Source organism: Morone saxatilis, unplaced genomic scaffold (genome assembly GCF_004916995.1).
Source record: "Morone saxatilis isolate NCDOM2014 unplaced genomic scaffold, NCSU_SB_2.0 Contig9, whole genome shotgun sequence".
Taxonomy (NCBI): Eukaryota; Metazoa; Chordata; class Actinopteri; family Moronidae; genus Morone; species Morone saxatilis.
In genome coordinates this window covers 13,087,562-13,098,403 of record NW_023340268.1, presented here as the reverse complement: position 1 = coordinate 13,098,403, position 10,842 = coordinate 13,087,562, and the positions used below count along the sequence as shown (strand labels likewise).

At 41.6% G+C, this 10,842-nt stretch overlaps 1 protein-coding gene across 1 annotated transcript in view; it reads left to right on the top strand.

Moving 5' to 3' along the window:
- The window catches only part of elp2 (elongator acetyltransferase complex subunit 2), a 25,312-nt gene extending 17,694 nt beyond the window's left edge, over positions 1-7,618 (top strand). Inside the window, exons 16-22 of the mRNA XM_035681485.1 lie at positions 268-325; positions 1,343-1,415; positions 1,759-1,951; positions 5,290-5,411; positions 5,592-5,734; positions 6,462-6,575; positions 6,909-7,618. Coding sequence (XP_035537378.1) covers positions 268-325; positions 1,343-1,415; positions 1,759-1,951; positions 5,290-5,411; positions 5,592-5,734; positions 6,462-6,575; positions 6,909-7,104 — 899 coding nt within the window. The 3' untranslated portion in view covers positions 7,105-7,618. The remainder of the gene's footprint in view (positions 1-267; positions 326-1,342; positions 1,416-1,758; positions 1,952-5,289; positions 5,412-5,591; positions 5,735-6,461; positions 6,576-6,908) is intronic.
- Positions 7,619-10,842: the final 3,224 nt, after the last annotated feature.

Here is a 10,842-nt window from a genome sequence, read left to right as displayed (position 1 = left end):
CCAGCTGTCCTATCAAATAAAGGTATAAAAGCCGAAAAAAATATACTTTAAGAAAAAAAAAAAAGAGGGAAATTATAATAGCCACTTGGGTGTAATCCTCATTTAGTAAATTGGAAACTGGTTGTATTTGAATTTTTAAACAGCTGAGTTTTCAGGGCCTTGCAAATGACAGTTATGTAAGGATTTTGAAGTCTGTGGCTAACTGTGTATGTTTTGTGGGCACGTGTATGTATGTATGTATGTGTGTGTGTATGTGTGTGCGTGTAGAGCCCCCACCAGAGGATCATCTTCTCCAGAACACACTCTGGCCTGAGGTCCAGAAACTGTGAGTATCCAAATGTCTCTCTGCAAACAGCCTATCCAAACCCTCTCAGCTTGTCTTTAGTTTCAGTTGCCTGCTGGAACAAACAGTCCTCAGACAACACAGAATCACAATCTCCCCTACATATTCCCATTTTATATACTTCCTTTTCCTATAAAGACATCAGAGTTTCTATAACACTGTTAATTAAGCAATAATGGATAGAATCCAGATGGAATTGTTTGTTTGGTTTTGGTTGTCTCCCTCCATGTATTCATCAGCCAATCAGGATCCAGCTTCCCGTCGTCCCATGAGCCTCTTCTCCAGGCTAAATATATTGCCTTCATTTGGGGCCAATGTTAAATCCATTTACCTGTCAATCCGCCATAAACATGACATATGGTGCAGCAGTTTATTCGAGGTGTTGGCTTTGTGTGTGTTGAAAAGCATTTTTCTACCTCCGTTTGGCTTCACCCCCTTTTGAATCATTTAGTGCATAATAGAAACATTAAAATGAGTAAGTGGGCAAATTATTTTTGTGGCATAAAAAATGCTCTCGCCGTCGTGGCCAAATTGCTGCAGCGTTTAAAAAGCTTCCTGGTTGGGGAGGAATTTCTCTCGGTTTAGTTGCAGGCTGTGATTTCACTTTGCTGACTTGTTGACATTTTGAAAACAACCAGGTGATAGTCAGCAAGCTAAAAAGTAATTAGGCTGTGAGTGATTAGCTGGAGCATCGTCGTTGTTCATCTCTGTCAGCAGGAGAAGAACCAGTCATCGCCGATCAGTGTTTTAATTTCACACTCTGTCTACTTATTTACCTGTCAGCGAGCAATGATGGCTCGAGCCTGGAAGCTTGTCGGGGTGACACTTTGGAATAACAGAATACTTAATTCACTGTCAGACTGTCTTTGTTGTGGTCCTCCCTTCATCTGTCTGTCTTTCAAATCCCTGTGTGTCCTTCCATACATTCAGTTTCAGCTGTTATCTGGAATCATATTTGTGATTAATCTCTGTATGATTGTCCTCCTCTGTCTCCTCCAGGTACGGCCATGGCTTTGAGATGTTCTGTCTCGCTTCGGACAGCGCCAGGACGGTGGTGGCCTCTGCGTGCAAGGTCAGTGTGATAAGATCACGGCCAGAGACCATATACCCCTCCCATAAAGTCTGGTTGTGTAGAAAAACACACAGGTGGTGTCTGTCTTCCTGTGGCATACAATGACTCTGCTTCACTTTCCTCCTATCTCCTCTGAACCTCTTTGCATTATTCCTTTATGGCATCTTTCCAGTTCCAAAGTGCTTTACAGAAAAGACAGTATATAAAAGAAGGGGTAATAAGGGTATAATGGTACAATGTAAAAGTTATAGAATGAAGAAAAAGACCCAAATAGGCTTCAAGATGCTTTTTAAAAGGGTATTTTTTCTCTCTTGAGTTGACTTAACGTAAACTATCTTTCTAGGCATCTAAGGCCGAGCATGCAACAGTTCTGCTGTGGAGTACCGCCACGTGGCGTCAGCTGCAGGCACTTCCCTGCCACACCCTGACTGTCACCCAGATGGCCTTCTCCCCAGATGCACAATTCCTATTGGCTGTTTCCCGTGATCGGACCTGGTCTTTATGGAGACGGAACCTGCCCACACCTGAAAGTCCAGGTGAGAAAGGGGAAGGAGTTGTCACTAATACGGTGTCCAGCCTTATTAGGATTGTATTATTTAGTTAATTTTCGATTTTGGTTTTGTAATGCAGTACAGCCTGGGTGAGATAATACTTCTTCATGGTGCTTTGCAAGTAAATTTAGCTTAATTAAAAATGTGTTTGAGTGAATTTCAAGACAAAGAGACAATATTGGAGCCTTACTGGCAGACAACACCAGCTCCCCTAATTCAAATTAATTAAAATAAGGTAAACTCCACTGAGCAGATTTGTTCCAAGTCAAGCTGGCCTGATTGGAAGGACTCCCCTAATTAATACTGTGAAGAGCCAAGTGATGCGTTGACTGAAACTAGTCCAAAAAGGAGCTAATAAAGGAAAGATTATTTATTGATTTAATTTTAAATTTAACCACATTCTCTCTGCATATTTTTGTAAATTGACCAGAATTTGAATTTCACTAACTTTCCAAAACTTATTCTCTCAGCTTGTGTTGCTAAAACTGGGTGAAAACAATTAGAGAGTTTAAAAACCTGCATTCAGAACCAATCCAAAGTCTTTGCTTGGAAGTTGTGCACTTGTGTCATACCATATAACGTTGCTCGGGACATCCGTGTTACAAAGTGATTCCGTATACATGTATCTCCGGTTTGTTTCACGTGGACACTGAGTATGCAGAATACAACAGATGCCTGCCGGAGGGCTTATCAGTATTGCAAAGTTGCAGTGGATTGCAGTAGCTCATCAAATTTGTGTTTGTGTGCATATTATGTCAGGATCAATGCTGTAAACAGATTTCTAGAGTTATTAATCATTGTTTTGAAGAAATACAATCACAGTGATTGTGCAGTCGCCTATGTTTTGCTTTCAGGCTCCTGGGACCAGATACAGACACACCCACAGCAATACGGCCTTTTCTTGTTTTGACATATTGCAAACATCAATCTAAAAGCCTCGTCTGGGGGTTCTCTATCACATTTAGTCTGTTTTGTTTGACCTTTGACCTCTTACAGACTTAACTCAGTGGTGGTGACATTAATGGTCAGAGAAACAGATTTGTTTCTGGAAGGTCACCGCTGTCAGCATCCACATGGTCTGAGAAATCACCTCTGGACCCAAACCTAAATACTGCTGTGGAACTTCCAAGTAAACTGTAGTGTATACACTACTACTATTTTAATTTGATATATAAAAGTTTATTTGGATGTTATACCACTATCTTTTTTTTCTTTTGTCACTGGTGGAAACAACAAGAAAAAACAAACCACTGACCTTGTGTGTAGACTCTAGATGGGGCTGTTCTCGTTTTTCACATGTTTCTCCTCGACGCTTGGAAGGGGAGGGTGAAGTGAGCGAGTCGCAATCTAGCCGCTAGATGCTGCTAAATCCTACACACTGGACCTTTTTAATGTAACATATTGATTAAGGATTTCACAAAAATGAAATCACCCTTTTAAACAATTAAAACCACAAATATGTTCCTGCAGTAAAATGTAAGGGCTTTTTGGAATCCATGAATAATATGGTAGATGTTGGGTGAATCCTTGTCGCTGATTGGCTGTTCCTGCTCCGAGCCTACATGTGATTAATTATGTGATCACCTGAGAGCTGCTCTTAAAGGTCACTCGTAAACTTTGCTGTAAGTACCTTGAAAATGTGTCCTATTCTTTAGACTCAGCGAATACCTTTTTTTTTTTTTTAAGGTCACTTTCTGTAGCATTCTTGTGTAACTCGTATACGTTTGATCAGTATTGGCCCAGATCTAGGTATGAGCTATCCACATTAAACACGGTTTCTTAATCACTGTCATCATAGAAAAAAAAAACATCAACCTGATATCACTGATACTGGATCAGTACTTCTATTGACCGATGTCCTGAGTCGATCTGTACATCCCCCCGCTCTCCTTTCACCTCCTGCAGAGCCCCTGTTGTAAACAAGAGCTTGCTCCTGGAGAGTTTGTGTATACGTGAGAATCTCTGCTCCTCCACTCAGACAAATAACCCGATCCCGCATCCAAGGTTAGCAGAACACAATGTTTAAGCCCAGAGGATTACCTCCCCACCTGCACCTGGTAACGCACCTCGTGGCTCTTTTGACAGCTCACGATGGTCTTAATGGGCACTGGCATAGGCTAACCAGTCCTGCACTCTTCAGTTTGCCTGCATAGTGGATGGTGTTTGTGAGAGAGGAGAGAAGAGAAGAGAAGAGAAGAGAAGAGAAGAGAAGAGAAGAGGAGAGGAGAGGAGAGGAGAGGAGAGGAGGGTTTTGTGTGTGGGGGGGATCCCGTCTGTTCTGGTTGGCTGCTGAATCACTCAAGGTGATTGTGAAGAACGCACACACATACACACACAGTCTCACAAGCCAGACCAGGGAAGGTTAAACGAAGTCAGAGCTGATCAAACAAACTGACTCCCTTCTGTGTTTCTCCTCCTCGTACCTGTTTTGTCTGACTACGTCGTCCTCCCTTCCTCTTCCACGTCCTTCTTCCTCATGGGTCAAGCACCCTGACATCTTCATTAAGGAGACACTGTTACCTTCCTCTGCTCCCTTTTCTTTTTTTGTGCAGCTGTGTAATCTGTGTAACCTTTTTTACCCGCTTTTATCTTCTTGACGTATTTTGCTTGTTGTGTCTCAACCGAACACATCTTCTCTTTCTTTTAGTTCGTCTGTGTCTGGACACCATTATGCCCCTCAGGGTCCTCAGATGAGAGTGTTAATAGAAGAAGGTGCAACACCTGTGCATCCCAAACAACACATCCTCAAATATGTGTGGGTGCATTGTGTAGAGACAGCGTGTATTGTGGGCACATAGACACGACATGGTGGTTAACTCAGACTTTTGTGGCGACACTGTGGTTTTATGGCTGTGTGTACATGCCGGCTCGGTTGTGTATGTGTGTGTGTGTGTGTGTGCCAGCGGAGAGCAGCACTGTTGCAGACGTGCAGACAGGCGGCTGCCAGCAGCATACAAACAAGCTCTCTGGGGAAAACCAATCTGGGGGTCTGAAATGACTTAGGCTGGGGAAATAAACAGCAGCAGGTCATAAACCAAAACTGACTGAAATGGAGGGCTGGAATGAGGTTCGCTGTCTTGTTTGGTTGTTTATTTGTCGCTCAGGAGGATCTTTTTTTGTGAGGTTGGGATCTAGACATGCTGATGTCATGCTACAATAATCAAGACACAAAGGTTTGACTACCGGCTCATCTGTCATCAAAGCGTCAGTGTGTGGTTCTGTTAATGAAAAGTGTATGTAGTGTGATTCCTAATAGAATTTTGAGTTTGAATTCATTCTTCGTATAACCTCTGTACTTGTTTGTGTTTGTTGTATCTTTGCAGAGCCCCAGTTCTCGCTGTACGCACACACAGGGAAAGACACAGCCGTACACAGCCGAATCATTTGGTCATGTGACTGGAGCCCAGATAGCAAATACTTTGTGACATCCAGTCGGGACAAGAAGGTAATTTTCAGATGTTGGTACACCCCCCCCCCAAAAAAAATCTTGCTTTTAAGGTGATGGTAAGAAACTCATGGCTGCACATTAAGGTAACAATGTAATGTAAGCATTTTTGTAGTGAGCATCAATGACATTTTTTGATTGCTCATACAAATAGTAATAGTATTTTGTGTCTGTGTTCAGGTGATAGTGTGGGGCCCGTGCAGAGTAGAGGACTCTGGAGACTCTGTGCTTCCTCCTGAGATTAAACCATGTTCTTCCATCTTGGATGTGGGCGATTCTGCTACCGCTGTGGCATTCTGCCCCGTACTCCACTCTGATAACAGGTACACAGATAACACACACAAACACTTATATATTTTCTGTTTGATGGCCAACTTTATGAACAAGTATCACCGGCTGAAACTCTGTACACTGCAAACAAAGAACTGGAAAGGCAAATGTTTTTAAAGTGATTGGTTATTTTATGTATATGTTTATTTTTATTGGGCTAAACCTCAAATAACCAATAACTTGTTTTTTGTCATTGTAATGTCTTATCAACTGAAACAGTTAAAGTGCGCGTGCAAGTTGTTGAGGGACAAAGAACAATAGAGGGAGTTACCTACTGTAAGCTGTGGCTCCATATAAGTGTTAGCAGGGAACTACTGGAATAAGGAGGTTACAAATCAGTGGTGACTATATCATTGTGTAGACAAAATGCAGGAATCTGACCTCGCCACCAAGTTTGATATTTGAATACTCAGTTCAACTACATCAATATCCCTTTATGTCAGGGCAAAGTGGGCTTGTTAGTATTGATATACATAGATTTATCTGGCATGTGGAAATAAACTGCTGCATTCTTGCTTTAAAGCCCGAGATGAAACATTTCAATCCTGTGAACATCCTGTGGACTTGAAAGTATCTACAATTTGTAGTGGAGGGGTACACAGTAACTCACCTGTAAGAGGCCATTGCTTCAAGGTTTGAGCATGGGAAATGAATGTGGTCAGTGAAGGTTTGGTTTGCTATAATGCAAACGTGTGTGTGTGTGTTTGGTGCTTTCCACAGCTACCTGCTTGCCGTGGGGCTGGAGTGCGGTAGGATCTTGCTGTACAGGTGGAGTCCTGGCCAGGAGCCTGCTGGAGGACATGACTGGATCAGCTGTGGAGAAACTGACATCTTGTATCCTTTACAACACACACACACACACACACACACACACACTCCAGCTGATGTTCATCGTCATCGTCATCGTCTATAGAGCCTAGGAGGTGACTTGAAGACGGGTATCTTTACTGAGTCTTTGTATTAGAAGGCTTCTGCTCCTCAGGGTTCGCTGTTTGGCTTCAGTGCTGCTCACAACCACAGTTTTGTCAGATGTTTTGTATTTGAGAAGGAGAGATGGCACAGTAAGAAAGTATGAGTAGCAGGTATTTGTCTGGATATAATCAATTGCTTGTTCTGTTACCCAGAGCCGTATCCTGTTGTTTCCCTTCATCACACATCCTTTTGCAGACAAAGCCACTCTTTGGCAGTCAAGAGGCTCCGCTGGAGGCCCAGGATCGGCCGAGTAGGGCGAGAGAACAACAAGAAGGATGGACAGACTGACAGAGGGAGTGAAATCGAGGAGGAGAGCTCCTGGGTCCAGCTTGCCAGCGCCAGCGCCGACCACTCTGTCAAAATCTTCAACATCAACAAACGGGCTCTTTAGCACCACCAACACTGACACTATTATGTCTCTTGCACGCAGAGAGACACTTGGACTGAGGGCCACAGGCCTGACTGTGGCACCAGGGCCACAGCTGCTCGCTGGCAAGCCATTCACTCCCTGTGACAGCCAGTTAAGTCATGGGTCAGTCGCAGGACAAACCCACAGCACACATGCCCCGCAGTCTGTCTGCACACAGCTGAACGGATTTGATGGGTGGAAGCAAGACGGTGAAAACACCATGACCCCCAGGGTGGTATTTTGCTTAGACACTTCAAAGTGTTTTAGATTCAGAGAAGACAGTGCTGCTGGATATACAGATAGACGCATATTTAGACTCTTTATCCAAGTAAACATTTATACGGTAAACGGATGCTTTTCAGTAACAAATCAATGAAGTGATCCGGTCTTTATGATCATGCTATTTCCCCTGGTTATTAAGATTGTCATTAATGACACAGATGTATGGTGTGTATTTGTTTTATGATGAATTAATTAAATGTTTTGTACATCCAAATTTGACTGTCTTTGGTCTCCCAATGAATAATAACTTAAAGGTCCATTCAGTTCCTTTTTTTTGTTTTTACATGTTTCAACTATAATTAACTTCAAGTACATTTGCTGTTTTTCAGTTTTTTAAATGTATTTTCTCATTCTCCAGGCAGCCACTGGTTTCCATTTATTTATGTCTAAAAATCAATCCTTAGACTCTAGAAACTAACATGAGTCGTTAAATCAATCAGATCAAGTTTGCATTTATTTTTACATTATTATTTCACCTCAAGTTAAATCATTATTATGAGTTAATGCGGTGCACACTGCAGACTCCAATCAATCTGCACTTACGACAGTGGAACTTAAAAACACTTGACTTGCAGTGATGGATTACCAATCTTTATATCTCCGGAGATTACTTTCCTAATGCATGGAAATGAACAAAAACCAGAAAGGCCGATAAAATGTATTAAACAAATCTGACACTGTAGAGCCGTGGATCCTAATCTTTAAAAAAAACAACGTCTGTGTGAGCCCTCATCACTGATTGCATGTCTACCAGCTGTGATTAGTTTAACTATTAAAGAGTCATTTTTTGGTTTAAATCAATAATCCTGTAATCATCGGAGTTGTTTTACGACCGTATTTCAGGAACAGGACTCAAAAAGGATTGTTATCAACATGAAATATAAAACATAAAACATGAGTATGGCCTATTACAGGCAGGAGTTTACAGCAGCACTGTGCAGTTATTGAACGCTGCAGCTTTAGATTAGGGTACATCTGCTTTTGGAGACTGAGTGGGGACCTTAAGAGGATTCTCAAGGACAGAAGTCCATGTCCTGGATTTACTGTGGGTTCAGCTGAGTGTGCCGTCATTATATGTCAGTCATAAATTTATCCACAGGAGATTGTAACTACTGGCCATAACTCTCTATCTAATCATGTATCCTGGTATGTATGGAGGCATCAGTCAACCCACGCCACACGCGCTCCTCCGGGAGAATGGCTGTTTTTCAAACAGTGAAATGAGGTTTTGAGACAATACGGCTATAAATCAAAGGATTTTCCACATCATATATAATATAATGTAATTATTGAATCATTATCAGTGATGTTTCAATTTAAACATGAATGATCATCTTGTTGTGGATTTTCATCAACACGTTTGTGTGAGGAGCCCTCTCTCTTTGCTCTGACTAGCATACTAATACATAAGGCATATGCTCCTTTCTCAAATGTCCTCTCCACTGTGCCCTTGACCACTCATCTTAATGAGGTTAGATTGCCATAATGTGGTACTGAGGAGGGATTAGAAGCCCCGTCTGAAAATCCTTGAATGCTGCAGATTAATGGGGAAAATGGTGACCAGTGGCACAGGTAATAAACCACTAACAAAGGTTACTGAGACCTTAGAAACACTCCTGTAGACAAGGTTTTAAAAGAGGGAATACTGGGGATGAGTATATCATTATGCTTTTGTGTCGGTGTTGGTTTTCCCAGGTGAATAGTCACAGATTTTAATGGAAATTGAGGGCTCCTTTTTTCTACCAGTAAAATTGTGACATTTCAGCTTTTGTAAGATAGACAAAAGCAAAGAAAGTGTGTCACAAACATGTTTTGAACAGAAAGATTGCACTGGGTTTATTGTAAGTGTGCTGTCAGTATGTGTGTACAGTAGTATGCACTGTTGCCTTACTGTAGTTTGTGAATGACTCATATGTCACTGTGAATTGTCATTTTGTGAGGGGGTGTATGTATTTTTCTGCCTCAGTGCCTCCCGCAGTATAGTAAGATTTGTTATGTTAAGATTCTAACTGTTGTGAAAAAGCTAGCTGTGCAAAGACAGGTGTAGACTGCAGATCAGGATCAAAGATAATCTCATAAACGCCGTCTCTTACTCCAGGCAATTTACAACAAAACACCATTAAACACAAAATCCCATTAACTCTGCAGTGGGTTTAAGGAGTTCAGAAATATTTCAAAATTTTGAATGATGTAGGTGTTAGCCTGATTACTTCAGTTAAATCAATCATACACCACTGTGTATGCGAAGCAAATTAATCTAAACTTAGAGATCCACCCTAAAAAGGTGTTGTTTGAGCTTTGAACTGAATTATATGACTTTACTGAGATGAAACACATCAATGTTGGTGTTGAAATTGACATTATTACCAACTGTATGAAAATCTGCATTTTGTGGGTTTAAAATGGCTCAACACGTCCTCTACTGTTTTAAATCACAACATTTATATATTTTTTTAAAAAGGCATTAAGGGCCTCTAATCAGAGGAGGGCGGTCCACCTCCCTCAGCATCCACTTTGTGTGGGAGTCTGTGAAACCACTGTGCTCATTTTCAAATGTTTATTGATGGAGAGCATCTATAAATCTAGGCGATGTAAGTGTGTTCTCCATCTCCATCCAGCCCAGAAGTGAACCACTCCCTCACCAGTGTTTGCCTAGTTTAGCCATTTCAAAGTCAATCTTGTATCATCCATATCTGATAAAGCCAGAACGTCTCTCATCGAGAGACCAGAGTCATGCCATTTAAATCAAATCACTGATGCACAACAAACATCGATTGTCTAATCATGTTTTTGAATTCAGTGGATTTGCCTGCCAACTGCAGTTAAGCAATAAAAGTAATACCAGTTCTGTTAAGAATTTCTTGTTGTCCAGTCTGTCTACCAAATTAATAGAAAAGTATCAATAGTTGTATTGATTAGGACTCGGAACGTAAAGCAGTGTTGAAAATGGTATCAATATCAATAAAAATTAACAATCCCCATCCCTAGTTATGGATATTATAGGCCTATTCCATTTCTGCCAATAACCCCCCCCCCCCCCCAACGGTTACACACTGGGACTTTAAAACCAGAACTCTGGCTGCGGTGTTCTGTTTCTACAGTGATGTTTCAGGGGCTGTTATGCTTTGTTGTATGTTTGATCAAGGTAAAGTGTTCTCTTAAATCATGACAGGTTCCCACGTCAAATTCAGTTCATTTAGATACCGCTGTATCTGTGACGCAATGTTAGCGAAAGTAAAAAATGATTTGTATCCACAGCGTAATTCGTATCCACTCTAAAATTGAATGGGTTCTTCTTTAGCCCATGCTACACCCTTCCATCCTTTATAAGAATTGGGCCAGTATTCTAAATGGGGAGCGTACCTATGTTCCCCGGGTCCTATGTGTCCCGCTTTGTATAGGACCGGGGAACCTTAACCCTAACCCTAACCTTAGCGG